This window comes from Doryrhamphus excisus, linkage group LG15 (assembly GCF_037039965.1).
Source record: "Doryrhamphus excisus strain RoL-2023G ecotype Guam linkage group LG15, RoL_Dexc_Guam_v1.1, whole genome shotgun sequence".
NCBI classification, from domain to species: domain Eukaryota; kingdom Metazoa; phylum Chordata; class Actinopteri; order Syngnathiformes; family Syngnathidae; genus Doryrhamphus; species Doryrhamphus excisus.
In genome coordinates this window covers 18,065,737-18,079,247 of record NC_136371.1, presented here as the reverse complement: position 1 = coordinate 18,079,247, position 13,511 = coordinate 18,065,737, and the positions used below count along the sequence as shown (strand labels likewise).

The 13,511-nt window shown below is 40.5% G+C and overlaps 1 protein-coding gene across 2 annotated transcripts in view; it reads right to left on the bottom strand.

Moving 5' to 3' along the window:
• Positions 1-224: 224 nt before the first annotated feature.
• The window catches only part of itga5 (integrin, alpha 5 (fibronectin receptor, alpha polypeptide)), a 51,209-nt gene continuing 37,922 nt past the window's right edge, over positions 225-13,511 (bottom strand). For both annotated transcript variants that reach the window (XM_078796863.1, XM_058050650.2), the window contains exons 20-31: positions 11,572-11,639; positions 9,941-10,091; positions 9,747-9,839; positions 8,351-8,430; positions 8,200-8,280; positions 8,009-8,114; positions 6,448-6,606; positions 6,249-6,362; positions 4,612-4,725; positions 4,205-4,306; positions 3,925-4,047; positions 225-2,664 (exon numbers count right to left, since the gene is read on the bottom strand). In XM_078796863.1, the coding sequence (XP_078652989.1) occupies positions 2,581-2,664; positions 3,925-4,047; positions 4,205-4,306; positions 4,612-4,725; positions 6,249-6,362; positions 6,448-6,606; positions 8,009-8,114; positions 8,200-8,280; positions 8,351-8,430; positions 9,747-9,839; positions 9,941-10,091; positions 11,572-11,639 (1,275 nt within the window). In that variant the 3' untranslated portion in view covers positions 225-2,580. The remainder of the gene's footprint in view (positions 2,665-3,924; positions 4,048-4,204; positions 4,307-4,611; positions 4,726-6,248; positions 6,363-6,447; positions 6,607-8,008; positions 8,115-8,199; positions 8,281-8,350; positions 8,431-9,746; positions 9,840-9,940; positions 10,092-11,571; positions 11,640-13,511) is intronic.

The following is a 13,511-nucleotide window of genomic DNA, read 5'->3' as shown; positions in this document are numbered from 1 at the left end:
ACGGGACCTCCTCCAGGGGGGAAATGCCCCAATATGGGGGAAGAAAATAGACAAGTTCCGATAAAAGTGTCCTTGTCTTAAATATGTACAACATGATTTGAAGGGGGGGGGGGGGGCAGTGCCTTGGATGATGGACATCTGTCCTTTCTAAAGACTTTGAAGCAGCTGGAGGACAGGAGGCCAGAAGGCCAGAAGGCCATGATCCAGGATGAATGGATGATGGTCCATCACCAGGCCAACCATCCATCCATCCATCCATCCATCCATCCATCAACTGCTTTGTGTTCCAGCAAATAAAAAAAATCCTTAAAAACAGCAAGAAGTGGAAATGATCAAGACAGAATGAAAAATGTGCTTATGGAAAACGATACGGATTTCAAATCAACTTCTGGCAATAGCAAACAAACAACAAACATCTTTATAAATATTGCACCTTTAAACAACAGTCAACTACCAGCGCCTGCTTGGCCCGCCTCCGTCACCGTATCGCTATGCTTGGACATCGGTATCATGATACTTGGACATCGGTGACGATGGTAACATGATACTTGGACATCAGTATCATGATACTTGGACATCAGTGACAATGGTATTGTGATACTTGGACATAGGGGACAATGGTATCAGGATACTTAGACATCGGTGACAATGGTAACATGATACTTGGATATCCATATCATGATACTTAGACATCAGTGACAATGGTATCGTGATACTTAGACATCAGTATCATGATACTTAGACATCGGTGACAATGGTATCGTGATACTTAGACATCAGTATCATGATACTTGGACATCGGTGACAATGGTATCATGATATGTATCCATATGATGATACTTAGACATCAGTGACAATGGTATCATGATACTTGGACATCAGTGACAATGGTATTGTGATACTTAGACATCAGTATCATGATACTTGGACATCAGTGACAATGGTATCATGATACTTGGACATCAGTGACAATGGTATTGTGATACTTAGACATCAGTATCATGATACTTGGACATCAGTGACAATGGTATCATGACACTTGGACATCGGTGACAATGGTATCATGACACTTGGACATCCATATAATGATACTTAGACACCAGTGACAATGGTATCATGATACTTGGACACCAGTGACAATGGTATCATGATACTTGGACATCCATATCATGATACTTGGACATCCATATCATGATACTTGGACATCAGTGACAATGGTATCATGATACATGGACAAAGGTGACAATGGTATCATGATACTTGGACATCAGTGACAATGGTATCATGATACTTGGACATCAGTGACAATGGTATCATGATACTCGGACATCAATGACAATGGTATCATGATACTTGGACATGGGTGAAAATGGTATTGCGATGCTTCAAAATCAATGACAATGGTATTGCAATATTATTACATTTATGACAATAGTATCGCAATAACTGGACATCAATGACAATAGTATCACAATACTAGGACATTGACAACATTGGTATCATGATATTTGGCCACTGACGACAATGGTGTCATGATACTTGGACTTTGATGACATTGTTATCGTGATACTTGGAAATTGTTGATGTCGGTATCGCAATACTTCAACACCAATGACAGTAGTATCACAATATTTCTATATTGATGATTGATTATCATGATACTTGGACATCAGTGACAACGGTATCATGATACGTGGACAACAGTGACAGTACATATAGTCACAATATTTCCATATTGATGACTGATTGATGACCATGGTATCGTGATACATGAATGACAATGGTAGACTTATGGCACACAACGATATCGCAACGCTGATACCGAAAGTCATCCATTTCAAAGTATCGTAATACTATGGCCATGGTAGTATAAACATTGCGATACTGCAATTACTGCAATACTTGTGATATGGTAGGGATCTTGCCAGAGTGGGGCGGGGCTAAGCAGGAGGTCTGGGAGCTGATAGGCTAACAACAATCATTCATAAATAAAGCGTTCACACCAAGCGAGCGACGCGAGTCAGCAAATATTTACACCAAGTGGAGTACTGCAGTCTTTTTGCTCAATGACTAGTCAAGTACTACGCCGAGTACTTTGTCACAGTAACAACACGCCGGCTACACGCTAACACTTAGCACGCTACCGGGCTGCCGACTGTCACCTTCAAGTCCGCCCAAAGAAGCACCTGGAGAAGTCTCGGGAATAGAACCATCAGTAGCAGGCCGGTTGAGGAATAAAAAAAAAAAAAGAGGGCGGAGTCAGTCTTTGGCGTCTTTGTAAGCCAATCAGTAGATTTCCTTTGAGTGCAAAAAGGAGCCGTCATCGTGGTCGTCATGGTCCCTCATCATGGATGGACCCCAAGCAGTTTTTCATACCCGCGTTTTCCTCTTTTTTTTTTACCCAGCATGCTCTAGGGGTGAAAACTCCATTGCAAAAAAAAAAAACACATTCATTTGGTTTGAAGGATGGTCGTATTGTCTTCGGTCCACACCAGTTCCAGTGGTCTCTGCCTGCAATCACGTGGCCTGGGTCTCTGGGTCTCTGGGTCTCTGGGTCCTGCAGGGTCCGGAGGGGTTCTCTCAGGGTTCGGAGGCGGCCTGGGGTTTGAGCTGGGCTTTCTCCATGGCCGTCCCGTACGGGAGGGAGCGCTTGAAGAAGCCCAGCTGGCACACAGAGGACACAAAGTTGACCATCAAAGGTCCAGCAATCACCCGTATCGCACCCGTATCGCACCACTGATAACAATGTTCCCAAATGATAACTGTGGTATTTCTACATTAATGATAATATCAGATAATCAGGATCAGCATAATTCATAGATGATAATCATGGATCACCCGTATCGCACCACTGATAACAATGTTGCCAAATGATTACTGTGGTATTTCTACATTTATGATAATATCACAATCAGGATCAGCATACTTCATAATTGATAATCATCTATGACCGTATCGCACCCGTATCGCACCACTGATAATGCTGCCAAATGATTACTGTGGTAATTCTACATTTATGATAATATCACAATCAGGATCAGCATACTTCATAATTGATAATCATCTATCACCCATATCGCACCCGTATCGCACCACTGATAACAATGTTGCCAAATGATTACTGTGGTATTTCTACATTTATGATAATATCACAATCAGCATACTTCATAATTGATAATCATCTATTACCGTATCACACCCGTATCGCACCACTGATAACAATGTTGCCAAATGATTACTGTGGTATTTCTACATTTATGATAATATCAGGTAATCAGGATCAGCATACTTCGTGATTGATAATCATCTATCACCCATATTGCACCCGTATCGCACCACTGATAACAATGTTGCCAAATGATTACTGTGGCATTTTTACATTTATGATAATATCACAATCAGGATCAGCATACTTCATAATTGATAATCATCTATCACCCGTATCGCACCACTGACAACAATGTTGCCAAATGATTACTGTGGTATTTCTACTTTTCTGATAATATCGGATAATCAGGATCAGCATACTTTATAGATGATAATCATCTATCACCCGTATCGCACCACTGACAACAATGTTGCCAAATGATTACTGTGGTATTTCTACATTTATGATAATATCGGGTAATCAGGATCAGCATACTTTATAGATGATAATCATCTATCACCCGTATCGCACCACTGATAACAATGTTGCCACATGATTACTGTGGTATTTCTACTTTTCTGATAATATCGGATAATCAGGATCAGCATACTTTATAGATGATAATCATCTATCACCCGTATCGCACCACTGATAACAATGTAATACGGTAATACTTTTCCATTGACCACAGTAATACTCCAATGTTTCCGACAACAGTACCATGGTACAAGGTACTTCCTCTACACAGGTATCGGTGCAGTGTTCCTCTGACAGACCTTGTATAGGACGTAGATGAGCAGGGCGAGGAGCAGCAGACCCGCCAGGATGGCGAGGATGATGATCCACAGCGGGACGGAGTTGTCGATATCGGGCTTGTTCCAAACCACCGGAGTCACCACCTGAACACCACACCATCGTCTTACGTCCATACTTTACGATACCGTTGTGATACTTTTACACCAACAGCTACAGTATCGGGATAACTTCATACAACTTGCCGATATTAGAAAATACTGCGAAAAACATAAGCTTTGCTGTAAATACTTATGGTAGTACCTTCTTGTGTCCACTGGGAAGATGTCTGGGCGTGATGGCGTAGGGCATGGTCTTCACGCTGTATCTGGCAACACACTCCAGCACGTACTGCTTGTAGGCTTTCTGCAACACAAACATGCATGTAATACGCGAATAGGACGCCAGGTGGCGACAAAGACGAGGTGAAACTCATTTCTTCCGTCATGACGGCTCTTCTGTACTGGAGTTGATTCATGTGACGTGTTCTGATATTAAACACGGCCAAGTGGCTCAAACGGGACAGAAGAAGGTTAGAACTCAACTATACAAGATTCCTTTGGTGATGCTTTTTCATTTCCTGACCAGGTCTGGAAAGGGAGCCCGGTGGGAAAACACCAGTCAAAGCTGATCCGTGGAATTAAAAAGAAAAAAAAAAAGGCTCTACAAACCTCCATGAAAGTCTCCGCCCAGATGCGGGAGCGCACTTTGAGGATGGCGGTGGTCCCCTTCTCCAGCAGGCCCACCTGGCACCGCAGGGCCCAGCAGTCCACATTGGAACACGACTAGAAACACAAAGCAGGAAATGTGCTTCAGAGTCCCAACATGGAAAAGTTGGAAAAGATGCTTAATCACTTGGACATCATGTCAATCAAATGAACACATCCTTTATTTGACCCTGGAACAGATGATTTCTTCCCAATTCAAACAAATGAGAACTCCGTGTTCTACATTCCGGGTTCCGTTGGATATTCCAGCCATGCTAGCGCATGCAAAAACATTCTTGGAGTAGCTGACAGGTGAAGGACGCGGATTTTTAAGGAAGCGCATGGTCCAAGTCCAACAAATAGGAGCCACATTCATGCCGCGGGTCGAATAAATAAAAAAAAAAAAAAAAAAGAGTCCAATGTTGGAAAGATCCCTCCCATCCACACCTGCTTCCAATCAAATTCCAAGGAATGTCATGCGACTGTAAAAAAAGGCCCAAGCACCGGTTTTCTCACGGTGGTCTTAATGATGCGCCCGTAAAGCAGCGGAGTGTGTTCGAGACCTGATGTGGAGGAAGACCACCCCCACCGGCCCCCTGCGGGGGACGAGATGCAACACTACTTCCTGTCTTCTTCTCTTTGGTTCTGTTCAAGGTTCCTGGTGGATTATCTCCGATCTCGTTTGGAATCCTTTGGATTAATGTGATGGATTTCTGCCATTATTATTTCTATTCAAGGTTGCCATGGTTATTTAGGACTCGCAATCGCTTCCGATGGATTTGTCTATTTACTGACAATTTCTCTGACTTTGTGGATTATTTCCAGTCTTCAAGAGTTGATCTTAACTATTTCATTTAATGAGGCCGCTGCCGTTCGTTATGTGCACCATAAGCGACCATCACATTAAGTAAATGACAAGTTCTATTTTGCAGTATTTCTGCAGATTTTATGACTTTGTGGACTATTTCCAGTCTTTCTTAGAGTGGTTCTTATTTGTTTTCCACGAAGTTGCCACTGCCATTAATTCTGTCCATCACATTAAGTAAATGACAAGTTCTATTTTGCAGTATTTCTGCAGATTTTATGACTTTGTGGACTATTTCCAGTCTTTCTTAGAGTGGTTCTTATTTGTTTTCCACAAAGTTGCCACTGCCATTAATTCTGTCCATCAATTTACGTGAATGACAGGTTCTATTTTGTGTTTCTGTTTCTGACATTTCTATGACTTTGTGGACTATTTCCATCCTTCTTCGGGGTCGTTCTTATGTGCTTCCTACAAGGTCACCACAGTCGTTCGTTACCAGCTAGCGAGGCGATCGCATTGATGAAAGGATACTTTGTGTTCTGATGTAGTACTGCGTTTTCTGTGACTGTGTGTAATACTTTCAGTCTTATTTGGTTTACTACAAGAATGGCATCGTCCTTGACTACTAAGCCCAAGATGGCCAAGGATCTGAGGTCAAAGGTCATATAGGAACATGATGTTTCAGTAATTGTATTCATGCTGCCAGGGTACTGTACATACAGTACACGAGTACGCTAGTACTTCATGGGTCATGTTGTAGTTTGTGTGAGACAAAGGAGTAAAGGTGTTGTCTTACCAGGTTGGTGAGGTGAGAGAGCGGGGGGGCGTTCCTGTGGACGTCCCTCTTCTCTACGCGATGCTCGGCCGCTTTAAGAGCCAAGTGAGGAGGTTCTGTCGGCGTGTGCTGCAGCTGCGGCGCAACGTGTAGACGTCAACACAAAAACAATCCAGCCTGCTGAGACGTGACGCAGCGTCCACGCGGCGTCAAGACTCACCTTGAGACGAAGGTGGTTCACGTTGCCGTCGGTGCTGCAGTTGATGGGGCCCTCGGTGGAGAACTCCAGGGGGTAGAGGAGACCGTGGCCCTGGGCGGCCAGCGGGCAGCGCAGCTCCAGCAGGGTGTGGCTGATGCGACCCGGCCCGTTGTTCACCAGCTGGAAAACATCATTTTAGTTCATTCGGGTTTTACATGTTGCATTCCAATAAGGACGGATGTTGTCTACACCAGTCAAAGGTTCTGAGACACTTTCCCATGCTATTGAATGATAAAGTGTCTTTAAACTTTTGTTTCTAATCTGTAATCAAAAGTTTAGAGACACTTTCCCATGTTATTGAATGATAAAGTGTCTCCAAACTTTGTTGACAAAAGTTTAGAGACACTTTGTCATTCATTTGTTTCTAATCTGTAGTCAATTTTTGATTGTCATTTGTAGACAAAAGTTTAGAGACACTTTATCATTCAATAACATGGGAAAGTGTCTCTAAACTTTTGACTACAGATTACAAACAAAAGTTTAGAGACATTTTATCATTCAATAGCATGATAAAGTGTCTCAGAACCTTTGACACCAAAAGTTTAGAGACACTCTCCAACACTATTCAATGAAAAAGTGTCTCTAAACTTTTGGTGTCAAAGGTTCTGAGACACTTTATCATGCTATTGAATGATAAAATGTCTCTAAACTTTTGTCAACAAAGTTTGGAGACACTTTATCATTCAATAACATGAGAAAGTGTCTCTAAACTTTTGACTACATAATAGAAACAAAAGTTTAGAGACATTTTTTCATTCAATAGCATGAGTAAGTGTCTCTAAACTTTTGACAACTAATGAGAAACAAAAGTTTAGAGACACTTTTCATTGAATAGAATTGGAGAATGTCTCTAAACTTTTGTTTCTAATCTGTAATCAAAAGTTTAGAGACACTTTCCCATGTTATTGAATGATGACAAAATGTTGACAAAAGTTTAGAGACACTTTTTCATTGAATAGTATTGGAGAGTGTCTCTAAACTTTTGTCTACAAATGACAATCAAAAATTGACTACAGATTAGAAACAAATGAATGACAAAGTGTCTCTAAACTTTTGTCAACAAAGTTAGGAGACACTTTATCATTCAATAACATGGGAAAGTGTCTCTAAACTTTTGTCTACACATGACAATCACAATTTTGAAGACATTTTCCAAGACATTTTTGAATAGCATTCCAGAATGAGAAAATCTTTCTTCCACATTGCATGTCCCAAGTGTTGGAATTATTTATAAAACATGTTTTACAATGTCCTCTAGGGAGCTCTCAACTCTGCCTAGCAACAAGTATCCTGAACATGCAATTTGTTACGTCAGAGCCACATACCAAAATGGAGGAAATATTTTTTGTGACATTAAAATTCCACACCAAATATCCCATACTTGCAAAATGGGCACCAGTTTTTGAAATTTCTTCCACATTTATGAAAAATGTAAAACAGTGAAATATCAGTAATGTGCATGCATCCCACCTACAAAGGCTGGGCTGGTTGGAGAGGAACCGATTGGAAAAGCATCGCTCACCTCGTAGATGTGCTCCACGGCCGGCCCCACTTCCTGCTCCACTGCGTAGTTCTTGGTCGCCTTCCAGTTGGCGGGCGGGAAGAAGACCTTATCTGGCCGAGACACCCTGAAAGCAACGCCCTGGGAGTGAGAACACGCTTGGAAAAGTCCGGAAGAACCTCCACCGGAGAGACGTGGTGGCGACTCCTCACCCCTGCAGGATGACCTCAGCCTGGACCACCACCTCCAGCTTGCACGACTCCACCTCGCTGTGGGAGTTGTCCAGGTTCTTACTGCAAGAGGAGGGATGGCGGTCAGTAGGTCCGGAGGACCAGAAGAGGAACTTTTGGTGATGACAATTACCTGCGGATCTGCAGCTCGAACTGGACCGTTTTGTGCGTGTCCTTCAGGCGAGGAACTGTGAAGCGAAGACCTGCCCACAGCTGTGGGGAACAATCATGGTTGAAATAAGGTGGGACGAGTCACGGAGATGGACGGAACTACGGCTAGCATGCACCACGTTGCCAAAGACAACACAAAACCATTAAAGGTCATAATAAATGTACACATTTATTATTATTTTTTATTTTAGGACAAATTGTGAACTGTTTGACCATCAAAAGTATCCGTTAAATGTATTCTTCATTTTTGAGTTGACATTAAATTTATCGCTGAATTAAAATGTATTAAAAAAAATAATACAATGAAAAAAGTGTCATTAATGTAAGACAGACATATTAATAAAAAAAATCTAAATTTATATATATTTTACATTTGGACAAAATGTTATTATACATTTAATTTATTTTACTCATTTTTATACACTTGATTTTACAGACATAATTTGTTGATTTTTACTCTCATTTTGACATTTATTTTGATATTTAGCAATTTTTTGTATTAATTCTATTTTGATATTACTATTGATATTAATGATATAAAAATAAACATTCAACTTATTTTAAATATTCTTTTGAGAATTTTGATATTTATAAAAATTATTAAAATAGTTAGATAATTCATACAGTAATTAATGCGCAGTTACATAATATATGTTATCAAATCAATATACACTATTATTATCTTGAAAAATGATACAGCAAAAATAAATATCAAAAACAGACAGAAATGAACAAAATAATTGTATACTTTCAATATATTACTATGATGATTACTTGGAAATGGCAAAATATTTTTTTGTATTAATTCTATTTTGATATTATAATTGATATTAATGATTTAAAAATAAACATTTAACTTATTTTAAATATTCTTTTGAGAATTTTGATATTTATAAAAATTATTAAAATAGTTAGATAATTCATACAATAATTAATACGCAGTTACATAATATACACTAAGTTATCAAATCAATATACACTATTAATTATTATCTTTAAAAAATAATACAGCAATAAATAAATAAATAAATATAAAAAACAGACAGAAATGAACAAAATAAGTGTATACTTTCAAAATATTACTTCGAAATGGCAAAGTATTTTTTAATATTAATTCTATTTTGATATTATTATTGATATTAATGGTTTAAAAATAAACATTTTACTTATTTTAAATATTTTTTTGAGAATTTTGATATTTAAAAAAAATATTAAAATTTTAAGTTAAAAAATTAAAAAGTTCATACAATAATAAGTTATAAATAGTAAGTTATCAAATCAATATACACTATTAATTATTATCTTAAAAATAGTACAGCCTTGGTCCAAAGGAATTATGATACATATTTTGGTCTTACGCTGGTTCCAGACTTCATGGGGTTTCCCAGGTCGCAGCTGAGGTATCGGGTCTGGTTCTCGGTCTCGTAGCTGCAGGTCAGCTGGGTCAAGCTCTGCTCAAGGTGACAAACGAAGGGAAAAAAAAAGTGTCCAAAAAGACTGTGGGGGGGGTAAGGGGGGGTTTACTTTATTGGGGAGGGCGGAAGACGCTCACCTCGTTATTGCGGGCGATGCCGCTGTAGTCGGCCTCGGGGGGCAGCACCACGTAGAGCTCGGCCTCGTACGCGCCGCCCTCGCCCTCGTTCCTGGCGTTGAAGGTGAGGGTGAGGGCGTTGTCGTCGCCCAGGTACACTTCCTTCCTGTCCCTAAAAAGACAATGTTTATTGTTTATTATTTATTAGCCTGCATCGCTAATAAAAAAGGATTTTTTATTTTGGGTACGCCAGTTCCACTATGCAAACATTTAACGCCAGTTTCCTAAAATCCCAAAACAAATAACACCGGAGTGCCACAGGGCTGCGTTCTCTGCCCCCTTTCAGTCATCCATTCTTTCATTGGGGGGCTACAAAGACGGCCATCCATCTCAAAGTACTTCCTGTTTGGTCCACACTACATTGCGACTCACGTTGACAAATAATGCGTTTATACAGAGTCCCTTGAAAGCACCATAAAGAAGCTCTCCGTTGGCGTTCCGACTGTAAAAACGACTCCTATTCCCAGGAACAATGAGGAATTCCACATCGAGCGAAGGTCAAGCACATGCTTCTAATTAGCCCTCATAAAAAGGGGGGGGCGGCCTTGCTGAGGCCCCCCCTGTACTGTAAATCAGCTGTTCTTTGTTTGTTTTTTTAAAGCAAATTAAAAAAAGGACACAACACGGTGAGGCCTCCCTGAGGGACGCCCGCCCTCCAACACGTTGTGTGCCTTGGCCGCCCCGTGCCAGAAACAAACACGGCAGGAACCACGGACCTTCTCTTCCTGGTTTTGTTGGCTTTAAACGGCCCGGGTCCAGACGTGGTGCTAATTGTGCTAATGACACTTTCCTGAACTCGCACTCTGGGCGCCCCCCCACCCCACCCTCGCAGCCGCTTTTTGCCGTACGGCGGGGGTCGGCGCATCCACGCAGATGGCAGATAAATATAGGAAATGAAAATGACAGAGCGGCGAAGGGAGTATCAGGGCGGAGAAAAATGCTAACAGATTTCTGCACCCCCGACATGAGGACAGGATTTCGGGCATTTTCCACGTATCTGGCCTGAATCCTGTTTGTCGTAGCACCTGCGGCACGCACTTCCTGTTTTTTACCAGACGCCGGGCACCCGCTCCTGGCGCAGGAAACTGCCGCTTGAGCTTTCCCCGGAGTGTGAAAGTCGGCAGCGGAGCAGGAAAAACAGATGCGCTCGTGTTTTTTAGCGTGCTGGCTGACACGGATTTGTAGCCGGCCAGCGTCGCAAATCATTTTTACACATTTATTGTCCGGAGTAATAAACAGACGTTTTTTATGAAACAAAGTGGACCGTTTTTTATTCCCACGCCCTCTTAAAGGGGCAGTACTCGCAACACACCACAATGAGAGCATTGAACAGGTAAAGAAAGGATAAGTAAGTACTAGTACTGTGGGGAATAACAAACAACAGCAAGTAGCTTTGGCAACAGGTGCCGCAAGGCATGCTGGAAAGCCAAAAGCACTCCCACGCAAGACGCAAGGGAAGCCAATGTTCTGAAGAACCGATCATGAGTTACCTCTGCTTTCATTTTTAAGCCACTCCAAAATCCAGTGATCCGACCAATCCATGGCATTTCCCATCTTTATCCTAGAAATGGGAGCGAAAAGGAAGAACTCACCCTTGGACCGCCAGCTTCAAGTCGGGAACGCAGATGTTGTCTTCTCCGCAGTCCAGCAGAATCTGAGCCTGAAAGACACGTCCACGTACTTCCTTAATCACCACGATTGGAGATGGGAATCCTCGACAGGACACATTCCCATCTACGTACCAGCCTTTAACATTCATGGGCAATATATACTATTGGAATACTGTGTAGTACAGGATGTATACTGTAATACTGGGTAATATATACTGTTTTACAGTTATTATAATACAGTTATTAGTTAGCTTTGCCAGAGACTGTATAATACAGTATGTATACTGTATAATGCAGTATGTATACTGTATTCTGTGTATTACAGTATGTATACTGTAATACTGTATAATACAGTATGTACTATACTGTAATACTGTGTAATACAGTATGTATACTGTATACTGTGTAATACGGTATGATATACTGTAATACTGCGTAATACATTATGTATACTATATACTGCGTAAGACATTATGTATACTATATACTGCGTAAGACATTATGTATACTGTAGTACTGCGTAAGACATTATGTATACTGTAGTACTGTGTAATACAGTATGATGGACTGTAATACTGTGTATTACATTTTGATATACTGTATACTGCGTATTACATTTTGATATACTGTATACTGCGCAAGACATTATGATATACTGTATACTGCGTAATACATTATGATATACTGTATACTGCGTAAGACATTATGATATACTGTATACTGCGTAATACAGTGATATAGTGTATACTGCGTAATACAGTATGATATACTGTAATACTGCGTAATACATTATGTATACTGTAATACTGTGTAATACAGTATGTATACTGTAGTACTGTGTAATACAGTATGATATACTGTAGTACTGTGTAATACAGTATGATATACTGTAGTACTGTGTAATACAGTAATATATAACGTTTTACAGTTATTATAATACCGTTATTAGTTAGCTTTGCCAGATACTGTATAATGCAGTATGTATACTGTATTCTGTGTATTACAGTATTATATACTGTATACTGTGTAATACATAGTTTCAGTTATTATACAGTATGATACTGTATAATACAGTATGATACTGTAATACTGTGTCATACAGTATCTAGACTGTAACACAGAATGTATATTGTTTAGTGTATAATACAGTATGTATACTGTCTAATACAGAATGTATATTGTGTACTGTATAATACAGTATGTACATTATACTGTATAATACAGTATGTATACTGTAAATCCTAGCTGTTTTTTTTAAATGTTCCAACTATTTCAACGTCTTATTATTAAAAATGGTAATCCGTATATTTTTCTAAATAAATAATAAATAATGAAATAAAACAATGACATAAGATATTATACATTATACATTAAACTTTTTGGTTTGCTAATTTGGTAGAATAATTTTTCAATCCTACATTTTATATTTGCATTCTAAGTTAGAAGAAGACATGTTTAAAAACACCCCTACCCTGTACCCCCCCCCTCCAAGATGAGTAGTTATTAATTTAGTTATTAGTTATTAAAACTAAAGGGTGGACCCCAAGGGGTTAACATGGAAACATAGACGCCCCTTGCCGATACACGACAGGCGTCCAAGGCAGACGTGAGGGAAGTGTTGGCGTGACGCAACAGGATGACTGACGGCATTCCGACACACACCTGGACGGCAGCCTGTGGTATTTTGGTATTTATAGAGGTACTACGTAGCTAATGACAGGAACAGGCGTTCTTGAGGCCAGCTGTGCTGGCACGCACATGTTTCACGTTGGCGACGTCACGGGAGGAAACCATGAGCCCGGGCTTTTGGGGGAGGAACGTGCCGAAGGATACGCTCTTGCGGTGCGGTGCATGTGGCTGCAAGCTCGGCGATCTCGGGGGTTCTGGCCGCCGGCCCACATCAGAGCGCTCTGCGGCGGGCT